Source organism: Corapipo altera, unplaced genomic scaffold (genome assembly GCF_003945725.1).
Source record: "Corapipo altera isolate COAL_440 unplaced genomic scaffold, ASM394572v1 77b, whole genome shotgun sequence".
Classification (NCBI taxonomy): Eukaryota; Metazoa; Chordata; class Aves; order Passeriformes; family Pipridae; genus Corapipo; species Corapipo altera.
The window spans coordinates 4,068,370-4,081,601 of NW_020884933.1; the positions used below are offsets into that span (position 1 = coordinate 4,068,370).

At 49.7% G+C, this 13,232-nt stretch overlaps 1 protein-coding gene across 1 annotated transcript in view; it reads right to left on the bottom strand.

Moving 5' to 3' along the window:
• The window catches only part of NUDT3 (nudix hydrolase 3), a 22,960-nt gene extending 9,728 nt beyond the window's left edge, over window positions 1-13,232 (bottom strand). The window contains exons 1-2 of the mRNA XM_027659659.1: window positions 12,941-13,232; window positions 1,677-1,787 (exon numbers count right to left, since the gene is read on the bottom strand). Of these exons, the coding sequence (XP_027515460.1) occupies window positions 1,677-1,787; window positions 12,941-13,039 (210 nt within the window). The 5' untranslated portion in view covers window positions 13,040-13,232. The remainder of the gene's footprint in view (window positions 1-1,676; window positions 1,788-12,940) is intronic.

Genomic DNA, 13,232 nt, shown 5'->3' on the forward strand with positions numbered 1-13,232 from the left:
TGTCCTGTCAGCTCCCACAGCTGCTCCCACAGCCCCAGGGAGCCGTGGGTGCTCCGAGCTCCCGCTGTTCCCCCGCTGTTCCCTGTGGGGTGGGCAGAGGTGCCTGGCCATGACTCACCCCTGCCAGGCTGCCACAGCTTGAGTTACACTCCCAGTGGCAGCGGGCCACGTGAGCAGGGAACACCAGCCAGGAGTGGGATTATCCCAGCCAGCCCAAACCAGTTCCTGTGCTGCCCCAGCCGTGCCAAGGCTCCCTTCCAGCCGGGGCTGCCATGGAAGGCGCTGGCTCTCCCGGGAGGGGAGCAGTGATGCACATTTATTTTAAGGACTGAGAGGTGAAGCCATGCACCTCCTGAATGAACCCCGGGCTTCTGTATCGAATCACTCCATTATTAATAACACTTGGGCTGTAAAGCAGGAGTCTGCAGCTAAAAATATTCCTATTGTTCTGGTTGCACTCACTTTGGCTTGTTATGTGGTTGAAAGGTTGCCGAGTTACTGGAAAAGCAGGAGCTGTGTTACAAGCTGGAAACAAAATTTGCAAGTAGCAATCCCCAATACTAGAGGGACCTAAAGACACTGAAAAAAATACACTTTGACTGTATAATCTTTTGTATCTTTGTGATAAACTGCTAGTTTATAAAAACATCCAAAGAGAAACACACCACTCAGGAGCTGCCACATTTGATGAGTCCAACAGCCCAAATATTCAGCATTTTGTTAGACAGCAGCAGGTACTTCCAAACACTTCAGAGAGAAACCTGCATATACCAGACATTTCAATAAAGCAACTACAGGAGAAGGGCCCTCCCAAGTTCCATCAATTAGCTCTTGATTTCTGTTCTGCAGAGAGTACAAAGATTTATAACCCTCTCAAAAGCATTTTTAATCCTGTCTTATGTAACCATGAACCTACTTGGTCATCCATCTATAATCATTTAATCGTTTCTGAACACAAGCATCTCTCCAATTTGTTGATATTCAGAAGCAAATTCTAAAAACATGTTTTACATACAATGCAGTCAACTGCCATTTGCTGCCTTTACATTTCTTATGAAGAAAAAGATTGCTCTTCCAGCTTTAAAAGAAAAATATGCCTTCTTTGTACAGCCCACTGATCTGTGTTTGATCTCCCTCCTGAAACAAGTTCAAGTGAAAAAGAAAAACAGAGCTAACAAACCCATACACACTTTAGGAATTGTTGCTGGTAACTTATAGCCAATTTCACTTATTCACATAAACATCACAATCTGTTCTAGACCAAAACATACCAAGGTCTCTCTATTTGGAGTGTCTTTAGTGGCTCATAAGGGCTTTTTTCTACCTCCTAGGGAAGTACTAGAAGCTCCTCAAAGGCACAGCTGAAGTTCTTTTAAGAAACTGTTCTTCATACAGAGAAAACAAAGCAGAGAATATCTTCACAGGCATTGAAGTGCCTAGGGCTGAATTTTATCTGTTTTCAGTTAAAGGTATCAGGCAAGGACAAGTTCATTCCAGCTAAGAGGTTTAATTACATTCTCATGCTCGCTTTATTTAGGACTCCAGTTTCCTCCCATGTGTGATGGGGATACCACCAGTGACCCCATATCCCTCTTCACCTCGTGGAACACAAGCAAGAGTGCTGAAAGCAACCCCCTCCCCAGGGCAGCAGTGCCCAGCATCAGACACTCACTCACCTCCTCACAGACCTCGCGCACCGCGGCCACGCCGGGCTCCTCCTCGGGCTCCATGCCCCCCCCGGGGACGATCCATCGGTCGGGGTGGCGACTGCTGCTCACCAGCAGCACCTGTGGGGAGCAGAGCACAGTGAGGGCACCAGGGCAGCGCTGCCTCCCAGAGCCCAGAGCCAGCCATCCCTCACCCCACAACACGACCGACACAGGGCCAGGCCTTGCCAACACTCCACTTCTGCCATGAGCACTGACACCGAGGCACTCCCACACTCCTCAGTACTTCAGCCATTGCCTCTCCCTGCTCTGACACTTTGCAGAATAAAACCACCTCTGCACAGCAAACCATGGACACAGCAGCACACACAGTGTGAGTTCACTGCGTGCTCAGGCACCGCCGAGGCCTGACAGTGCAGGATACACCTCGTGCAGCAGCAGGAACACACAGATGCTGCTCAGCACCTCCACCCCTTGCAGAAGGGCCTTGATTTAACTGTCCTGGTACCTTTGGCCTTGCCTGTCCCTGCAGTTACGTCACCAACAACACACACACATCAGGGAACTCTCACTGCAGTGTTTAGGTGCAATTGTCTGAGCAGAGACTCTCAGCCCCCTGTTTTCTGCTTCTTTTGCAGCAGGCACCCAGGAGGTCAGCTCTGGAGCCAGCACTCAGGTACTTTGGTTTAGAGGAAGTTGTTCAATGAGGTGTAAGCAAAATAAAAACTTATATTAAACCACTTAAAATCCCCTAGGAAAGGGCTGCACAGACAGACAGACTTTTGTGAATGAGAAAAATAGTTCAACCTTCGTCCTGGGATTTGCCATATTCATCCTTTGTGACCCCCTTCCCAGGAGGGATTTGCCATATTCATCCTTTGTGACCCCCTTCCCAGGAGGGATTTGCCATATTCATGCTTTGTGGCAGTTTTTCTTGAACCACATTTTATTCCAGTGTACTTCTGCTCTGTACAAGTTCAGGTTTTGATTTGCCACCTTCCAGCAACACAAACGCTCAGTGACGCTCTCAGCTAGCCACAGACTGTCCCAAAGAATAGCGAGACACTGAGCTTATTAAATCTACTTGCAATACATCCATGAGCAGAGATGGAAACTAAAAACAAAACTAATACTGTTGCCCAGCTCTTTAAACAAAGCTTGTTCATTAGAGTCATCCTGCTGTACTTCATCATTTCACTGGCACAAAGCTCAGAGCCAAAGCGACTTGCTCCAGAAACTTTCCAGCATACCAGTCCAATTAGGTTCCAGGCCAGCTGTAACAGTGTCAGACACTGCTGAGTTACACTGCAGAGACACTGAAATCCCAGGCTTTACTGGGGAAACTCTGATTTGCCAGTAGGATATGAAAAGATTTGCACTAACTATCAGGAGGAATCTACCTACAGAATTCAAAATTAAACTTCCGAAACAAAAACAAGCACAAGATTTCCAGGGCTTCCCAGTTCTTTTATCTCGAAAATTCTCATCTGCCAACCGACCACCTGGCAAAGTGATGTTTCATTTTCCAGGGCCACCCATCCCTGCTGGCTCAGCACAGGGAAAAGAGGGGGGTCAACAGGCCTGAACACACCAGGGTGAGCAGACTAGGGTCAGCTGTGGGGGACAAAACCCCAGCTCTCAAACCAGGAGCAGCAGAGCTTACAGCAGAAACTGCAGAGGGGTCACACCAACGCTCTGGCAACTGCTGGGCCAACCTTCTCCAAGCCTGGAACTGACCTTGGTTCTCAAGTGTCAGCACTCCTGTAATCATCATTTTTCTGTGGATCCCACCAATAACAGTCTCAAAGCCTCTCCCTTCCTGCTTCAGCCAAACTCACCCCTCAACCCCGTAACACATGAAGCATCATCATTTACCCAACCACCCCACCCATATCCCTGAGCACTCCCCAATCCATGGGATGAAACTCATACTGGAAAGGAGTGAGGCTGCGAGGGCCCCCTCAGTTCCACAGTTCCAAGTGGGATGGTCCCTCCCTGCCCCACCTTCTGGCCGGGGCTGAGAGAGAACAGCATTTACTTTATAGTGACATCCCGAGTTTTTGGCCCTCTCCAAGAGGAAGGCAGAATTCCTTTCCCCAGGCACCCAGTCCATGTAAAACACCATCAGTAAGCCATGCCTAAATAGGGAATGTAAACTTCATTCATCCTGAGAGCCCTCAGGCTCGGGACAGAGGCCAGTCCTGGGCTGTCCCCAGCCACCTCCGGTTTGCCACCAAACCTCCTGGAGTACAGTCCCTGGAGTTATTCCTTCCTCACTCATCACCAGTGCTGTCCACAGGGCAGCTTGGACTCAAACTCCTGACTGCAGGTCAGCCGGTGATTCCGAGGACAAAGCTAAAAGAGAAGGAACATTTCAAGTGCACGTTTGCTGCCAGGTAAGGAAGCACCAGCTCTGCCGCTTCCGACTGCAATTCAGAGCTCTAGCTCAAAGGGGAAAAAAAGATTAAAAGAAGCTGCAGAACCAGATCTTTGAAACTCACACAGCACACTTCATGCTCCTGAACTCCTGCCACCTACTAGTCGTGGGAACAAGGATCTGCTGTGGAACCCTGGACACAGAGTGCTCCAGGAAACCTGCTCGGGTTGAGACAATGCCTCAGCAACACACCAGGAGGAACTTTTGGGTGTAAACAACTGTTTGAGGCAAAGTAAATTAACTTCAGCTGCTCTGGCAGTCGAGCATTTTCTGAATAGAATTAATATGAACAACCCTCGCTGGGAAGGAAAAACCTGTCATTCTCACACTTTTATGTAATCAGACTATTTCCTGTTTAATAAAAAGGAAATCAAATCAGGAGAGAGCAGGAAACAAGCCCTACAAGGTCATTCTTTTAAAACAACTTCAAACAGGATATTGCTACCAATGAGCTCTCCCGAGACAAAGGGGCCGAGTTCCAAACGAGGGGGAGACACTGCTGAGCTGGAAAAAACCACACTTCCAACACCAGCCCTGTGTCCCAACACATGCAGTGCACTCAGAGGGATCAAGGAAAAGGTTGTTATAATCCGAATCCTAGACTGGTTTGGGTTGGAGTGGACCTTAAAGGCCATCTCATTCCACCCCCTGCCATGGGCAGGGAAACCTTCCACTAGACCAGCCCAAGGTACAGTTGGCTTTTTGCTCATTTACTTATTTATTACATAAAAACTTTCATTTGAATACACTCTAAAGAAGTTAATTTAATCTAAATAGTCACCAAAAATACACCAGAAATTACTTCTTTTATTTCTTTAAATCAGATCAGAACACATGGGAAGCTTGGATATTTCCATTTTATTATTGCCAGGCAACTGTGTTTAAGATGGCTACCGAGACTCTTGGCCTACCAGGGATTTTGGAGTTGGATTTTGGAGCCAAGTCTAGCAGACTTTTGGGAAAAGCACTTGCAGGTATCATGCCACACGGCCAAGTTCTGTTTTCTGGGATTTGAAAGACAATTATGTCATTTCAAAGCAGGGAAATGAGCAACACCAGCCTCCCTGGCAGGCAGGAGGTGGCCCTGCCGTGGCTCTCACACACAAACCCCCACTCGAGAGAAAGGTTAGAAAAATAAGCCAAGTTTGAAGTGTCAGCAGGGGCTCAGCCCAGAGCAGGGCTGCAGCCTCATGGCAAGAACCTTCAAAGCTGCACACAACAAACAAATCCGAACAAACTTGAGCAGGAACAACTCTGCCTGGAGGAGACAGGAAACACACCGAGACATCTAAGGCTGCCTGCATTGCCACACCAAGAGAGAATCTCCACGGGAAAAGGTGAAAAGAGTTTGTCTCCTGGATAAATCTGGGCATCTCCAATACATAATGCTGACCTTAAAACAACCTACTCACACACCAATCTGTTGTATCCACATGGAGGGGGTTTTCTGTTTTTTCTCCAGGAATAATGGGGCTCTGCAGAGCAAAAACTAAGCAACCAGAATCAGGTAGAGACTTAACTCCCTCTTAGCAAAACAGAGGCAGAGGGATTTCCAGGTTCTTTCATGCTGTGATGGATTTAAACAACAACCACCACCACCCCCCATAAATAAAACAAGAGCGTCTACACCATGAGGAACACCGTTCCTCGAAAGAGGCTCTGCGGCAGAATTTCAGCAGACTAAAAGGGCCGCAGCCCTGCTAGAAGCTGGGCCCCAGTGTGAGCAGAAAATGAGCTGAGAACCTTCCAGACTTCCAGGAAAAGCCAGTGCTACCCACCCGTGCCAGCCCGGGCTGAGCTGGCAGCCAGCAAGGGAACAGCAGGCAAGATGTTAAATCCGGGGGTTTGGCCCGGCAGCCTCCTGCTGCCAGGAGCCGATCCATAGCTGCTGGCTCCTGACACAGCCCCTGCACTGCCTTTCAGGCTCTCCCTCAATATTTTCAGGCTTTCCCTCAATATTGTCATGCTCTATATCAATATTTTCATGCTTTCTATCAACATTGAGCCATAAATCACGTCATTTGCATAGCAACTAAAGCAAAAAACCTCCCGACATTTAAACTCCTTTCCCACTTCAGCATCATTGATCAGAGCACAGACTGGAAGGAGACGCTGCCGCAGAGGCTGCGGGAGCCGGGAGCAGAAGATGGCTGACTGTGAGCTCTGCCTGTACAATCTGCCTTTGTCTGAAAGTTTCGGTTCAGCACGAGCCTGTTCTCAGAGCTGAGCTGTGGGAGCACCACTCCGATGTGCCCCATGGCCAGGCAGATCCCAGGGCCAGTGCCACGTCCAGCATAACAAGCACCTTGGATGCCTTACTCAAAATTAACAAATATTCTCTCAATCCCCAAATGTTATCGTTGGTCTCCTTAACGCTTTTCTGTCTGACAAGAGTGGGATCTCCATTCGACCACATCAAACCACCTTTATGCCCTGTGACCAGCACAGGCCGACAACTGGCACTCTGCAGGAGCAGGAGGGGAGGAGGGACCCTGGCGTTGGCAAAGCCGTGCAAAATTAATCTCATTTCCCCGGCAGAAACACGGCCTCGACTGCACTACAACAAACCACGTGCTGTGCCACACTAAGGCAGGACAGTCCCAGGGCACACGCCAAGGCTCACGGGAGGGCTTCTCCCACCTCTTGCTATTCCAGGCACACTCCAGAGTTTGCACAGGGTAGGAGCAAGTACAGCCTGTGGTCAGCAGGGCTACCCCAGCCCTGCACCCAGCAGGACCACCAACAGAACACACACCCTCAACAGAAATCCCTCTCCTCACCATGACAGCCTGTCCTCACAGGAGCACTCCCATTCCTCAGCAGGACACGTTTCCTTTCCACACACACACCGGCACCAGGCTCCGTGGGATAACGGGATTTAACCTACAGTGTGGTACCCAGGAACTGGAGGCAGGAAATTCATGGCAGGAAGCACGAAGGGGAAGGTATTCACACCACAGAACTTGACAAAAGTAAAGCACAAGTCTTGGAATGGGAGCAAGAGGTGAACTGGAAGAAGTTCAAGTAGTTTCAAGCATTTGGATCGCACCTACAGTCCTATAACCAGAGAGGAAAAAATAAGGAAGATTCTGTTGGTTTTTAGGCTGCTGCTTAGAATAACAATAATAAATCACCGTGTGCTGCGCTGCTGCTCTGGCTGCAGAACACCACGGGTCGTGTTACTGTTACTACAGTGCTCCTGCCACTCCAGAGCCACTGCCTGCTCTTACCAGGAGGAACACGATCCCAAGTGCTCCCCCTCAGCAAAATTATGGCTTAGAGAACCACAGAAATTATCTACACCCTGCCTCCCCCAGCAGGGCCGGGGCCCAGAGCAGCTGAAGGACCTGCACAGCAGCCACTGCTCTCGGGGGCTGAGGGCTGATAAGGGGCACTCCCAGAGAGAGACCCCAAACCCCAGAAGCTATCTCTGACTGTCAAAACCAGTTTGGTGACCACTCAGTGCTTACACAACTTGTCCAGGCACACCTCTGCCAGCAGGAATGCTAGCTTGTAACTGCCTTTTTGAAAAAGGAAGGGGGAAAAAAGCAATGAAGGGGTATTTGGGCCTTTTACAGAGCCCACATGGCTCTGGCTGTCAGCAGCTGTGTCCACATGCACTGTTCTGGTTAACATAAAACACAGCACACAAAACCCAACAGCCACCAAAACTCTTGAGAAGCTGCTCAAGCGTAAGTAGTTAATTGTACACACAACATCAACACATGTCATTTACACACAGAAAAGTAACCCCGAGTCAATATGAATGAAAATAACCTTCAGTCCACCTGAAACGTCAGACAAAAATCCACTACAGGTAATCATATCCCTCCGAATTTCACACGTTAACATGAAATTTCTGAGAACAAAGAGTCAGAGTGAATTATCCACTGCCCAACAAGGGCAGCCCCAGAGACACGAATTCTGATACAAAGACACACAAAATTTGAAATATCCTTGACTGGTCTGTGCAGCCAGTCCTTCGGTTGGACTGAAAAAGAACAAAAGAAAAAGAAATGGAGTCCCTGCTTCCCAACCACTGGAGGTCACATACAGCATCCCAAAATGGATGTTTGTTATTTGTAAGGTAGAGTTTTGTTGATTTTGCTCTATCCAATTTTTGTGGGTGACCCCATGACACAGCATGAGGAGAGAAAGGCAGGAAAAAGAGCCCCAGACTCAGGTCAGGCAATAAATGGATCTGAGCTGGAAGAGATTCCAAAGCACTGCTCTGCAGAGAACACACCACTCCTGGGTCCTTCTCCACAGAGCCAGGGTGGAGCACACCCTCCTCCTTCCGTATTCATCACTTTTCCCTGAGTTGCAGCAGAACAAAACTGACTCAATTCTTCAGTTTCAAAACAACTTACTGAGCCTCCAGTGAATGAAGTGAAAATTTAACAATTTTCATTCTTTTGTTGTTTGGGAAAGTACAAGAGAGGGTGGAATTGCTTGTAAAACTGTTCAGTGACAGCTGCCTTTGTGGGAAGGCGAAACACTTTCTGAGATGAAAGCCAGGTCTTGCAGATGTCTGTCCACGCTCCTGCTCTTGGAGAACACAAGCCATGAGCAGAGCTGAGAGGGGCAGGAGAAGCACAGGCAGGAGACCCATTTCCAAGCTGGCCCTTATCCTCCTGCAGATGTGGTAACGTGTTAGCAACAGACAGGGAGAACTTTATTTGGTTTCAACCACAACCCTTTTATGTAGCTGACAGCAGCACAGCCAAGCTGAGCCATCAGAACGGGGATTCTGAGCCTGTATTCCATGGGGAGCAGGATGACCACGTGATGCTGGGCTCACCTACATCCCAACAGTGAAGCACTTCACGTGTTTTTGGCTATTATTGGTTAATACTGGAGCAGAGCACAAAGGATGGCCCAGGAGCAGCGCGTGATACCCAACGCACCGTGGCTCCAATCCCAGCTCTGCCTGTTACATCACAGCTGGAGTAAAACCGGCCCAGGAGAGCTCAGAAGAAAAAGGTTCGTTTGCATTCCAAAGGCTTTCCCAGGGAGGCCGTGGGGCCACTCTGGTGACTGCAGGGCTTGGCAGGGCACTGGCCCCTGGGTGAAACTTCCCTTCTCTCAGCTCCATTCAGGCCTCATTCACAACTCAGAAAAGATGACCGAGCCCGGATCCTATTCTTCCCGAGGCATTTCCTCCAAAAACTCTTTAAAAACGGCCCTGGTTAACGAGCAGCTTGTCCTTTCACAGACACAATGTGGGCCTGCTCAGACCTGCTGCTGCCCCGGCCTCACAGCCCTTTTATCCCTGTCAGATCCCACACGGAGCACGGCTCCAGCTGCCGCTGCACAGGAAGGCATTAGGGACACTTTCTGGAACATTTCCTCATGGAAACAGCTGGTCTACACAGAAGATACGTGTGTTATGTAAAAATAACACCCTGACAGCAATACTGAGAGGCAGGGACATCACTGAGTGATTCCAGAGGTACCACAGAGCTCACACTCTCCTTCCCCACGTGTGCAAATGTCCCGGGAGTTCACTCCACGTGAAGAGAAGGAAACAGAGCCCTGGGTTCGGCTGCTGAAAGGTCCTTTGAAGTCTGTTCCCACTCTCCCAATGAATCCTGTTCCTGCCCCTGCTCTCCCTCCTGCCCAAGGAGATGGCTCCTGGTTTGGGACACCACACACATTTTGGGGGCTGTCCACAGAGCCCAAGTCAGAAATGTACTTTTTGCCCCATTCGAGATTCATGTTGAAATGAATTCTCCCTGTGCTGTTTTTTAAAGGAATATGTAACAAAGGCATCTTTTCAGCCAATGCTTGGTCTTCCAAAAACGTTCCAGAGCTTCTTTCATGTCCAAAAGTAGCAGTTTCCAAATGCAATACAGAGACAATGTGCGACCTCCAGCAGCATAAGGAAAAAATAAATCACTCAAAAACTAAAAAAGAAACAAAGTATTTCTCTGTTAAGACCCTTTATTTGCAAATGTATCATCAAACCAAGGACATGCAGCTTTAGCAATCTCCAGGGATTGCCGGGATTTCAAAGAAAAATACATTAGTGAAGTGAGGAGTCAGGGAGCAAACACCTAAACAGAAGAAAGCAGCCTCCTCTGTAAGTGTAAACAGAATTTCTCTTATTTCTTCTTGTTCATTGACAGACTTGTTTAATTCAAGAACTAATTAGGGGTTCATAACAGGAGAAAACTGGGTTTTTCAAAGTCATAGGAAGAAATTAAGAAGAAAAGCAAGAGCAAGGTTCTACTATTTCTTAAGCACTTAAAAGAAAGAGCAACCAGAAACACCCAGCCCTAGGAAAAAATCCTATGTAATGCAGTAAGTTTAATTTATTTATCAAAACATGGTTCTTTTCTTCTCTCTTCTTTTCAAACAGTAAGCTTTTAATAGATCTTTAATGTACATAGTTTGGCTCTGACTCTTTCTCCCCTCCCTGGAGAGACCTTTTAAATAGATCCCAATTTCCATTTAAATAGAAGCAATCAATAATAAAATATGTCAGCATAAGAAAGTATTATTCTCCAAGAGCAGACCAAGAAACCTTTCACAGCCATGTTCAACTATCTGCTTAAACATGCACAGGTAACACCTCGCTTGGTATCAAAAAACGTGGGCAGCAGTGAGTGCACACAAGTTGCCTTCCCTCAAAGTTTATTTAAGTGACAACAAATGGGAATTAACCTAAGGAGAAACTAGAAAGAAAAATTACTAAAAATCAAGGTGTCCTGCTTGCTGATTTCAATCACTGACACAAGTGTGGCTCAAATGGCTTCTCGGCCTTTTGGCCAAGGCCAAGCACAGGATCCATCCCAGTGGGACTGGATAAGAACTTTCCTAAATGTACTTGAGACAAACTCACTTGCAGGGCAGCTCCCACAGCAGGGGTGTAACAGGTGAGAACAGAGGCTGCAGTTTCAGCTCAGGGTTCAAGTCACAGGTACCACACACAAACAGGGCCCTGGAAAGGCTGCATTCAGAATGGAACAGAGCTGCCCCTCCCTGCCTCATCCTGCTGGGGCTCCTCACCAACAGCACACACAGGGCACATCCAAGGAAACCCCCCAGCCCCGGCTGCAGCACTGACACAGCAACCAGTGTCCCTCCCCGAGGTGTCCCAGGGCAGCACAGCCACGGCCCCATGTCACCAGGGATGAGGGGACAAGGCCACACACCCACAGTGCCCACAGCTCCAGGGACAACACAACGTTCACCCAGAACCTCCTCTGCCCTGGGCACAAAAACCTGCCCAGAGCTCCACCCGCAGCCTCAGAGACCCCTGGGAAGGACCCAGCACAAGCAGCCCGGGGAGTCAGCTCCCCCAACTCCTGCCTGCAAAACCAGGAGCAGACTGTTCTACCCTAGGCCATACCTAGAAACTACAGCCTGAAATGGGACCAGCTTAAATTAAATGAGATTCTTCAATCTACCACAGGCTGTTGCAGACCACAGCAGAGGCACAACTAACACAGAGATGGTTTTAAAGCTCAGCCTTACACAAACCTGACAGCTGGGCCTGCTGAAAGCACCTGTCCCACACCAGCTGCCTCTGGAATGAGTTCACTTTCCTCCTTCAACCCTCTTGGGTCAGCACTGGGACACTGCCACTCTTGGGGTCCCAGCACTTTGAGGGCTCTGACACTGGTCCTCAACACACCTGAGGGCTCTGAGAGCAGCTCCCAGGGGCTGCAGGAGGTGGAGGGATCAGCTGGATGCTGCCAACTGAGGTGTGCTAAAATAAAACTCATAACCAAAGGCTACTTACATCAGGTACCTGTTTAAAGTACATTTCTGCAATCAGACGTGGCCAAGCCTCCACCTCTTGAGAAGAATCTCCAAAGTGCCTCAGCAATTGTGTGAAATGGCACGAGGACACCCTGACACCCTCACCCACCTGTGCTGAGCAGCCCCACCACTGTCACACAACACAATTATGTTCTGCTTCACAGTTAGTTCAAAGTACCATAAATTTCCTCACAGTTCATGGGAAGGACCAGCTACACTGAAGCTGCACCAAACACACTGTTGTAGCTTCAGACCATCTCTGCTGAAATGCTGACACTCCTCACCACGCCAGCACAGCTACAAAGGGCTTGTGCAGCCTCCTTCACATTAAATAATAACTGGATGTATGCTAATTGCCTTTCCTCCAGTGAACTGTCTGCATTCCCTTCAGATTTCCTGTAGCTACAAATATGATAATCAGGAGAACAAAGACTTTAGCACAGCCACTCACTCGGGCACAGCAAAGGCAGTGGAGTGTGTGTGCCTGGCTCCCGCAGCAGCACAAGGGAGACCTGCAACCTCACTGCTCTGAGCGCCCCGAGCCCACCTTCAGAAGGTATTAATAAAGAACAGTGCAAAATTGCACATCTGAGTGAAGTCTCTGGAACTGCACGGACAATGCAGCCCCTTAGCAACGCGGCCGCTCTGAAACCAACCAATCCACCTTTAATTCCCACTTCCTCCCAAGCTCTCTGGACAGCAACTTCTGGCACTCCATCAGTCCCCTTTTATCCCAGTTTCTTTTTATAAATCCAAGGTCAGGTTTCCTCTCCCATCTCATGTGATGTGCTGGACTGAAGTTGTGCCATCGTGGTCGGTCCCCTCGGCTGCCAAACCCCCTCCCGCGCTGCCCCAGCCTGTCCCACCACCCCCGCGGCATCCCCCGGCTCTAACGGGGAGGAAAAGCCTTGGGGGGAAGCACCAACTTCCCCACTGACGCTTAATTACACCTATTAAAAATACCCCCCGCTGGGACCGAGCCCTTCACCCCCACCCCCCCACACCCACCCACCCACCCCGGGCGGCTCGGGGGTCCCGGGCCCGGCCTCGCCCCCCGCCCGGCCCTCACCTCCTCCTCGCTCTCGCTGCGGAAGCACAGGCAGGCCGCCCGCTTCTTGTAGCCGTCCCCGTCGTAGGTGCGCGTCTGGTTGGACTTGAGCTTCATCATCCTCCGCTCCGGGGGCGGCGGGGCCGGAGGACGCGCGGCCCGGAGGGCGGGGGAGGGCGGGACCCGCCGGGCGGGGAAGGACGGGGGGGCGCGGGGGGGCCGCCCACCCGCGACAGTCTCTCTGTGGGTCTCGCTCTGTGGGTCTCGCTACGCGCTGCGGCCCCTCGCCCGCCTCACCCCTGCCCTCGCCTCC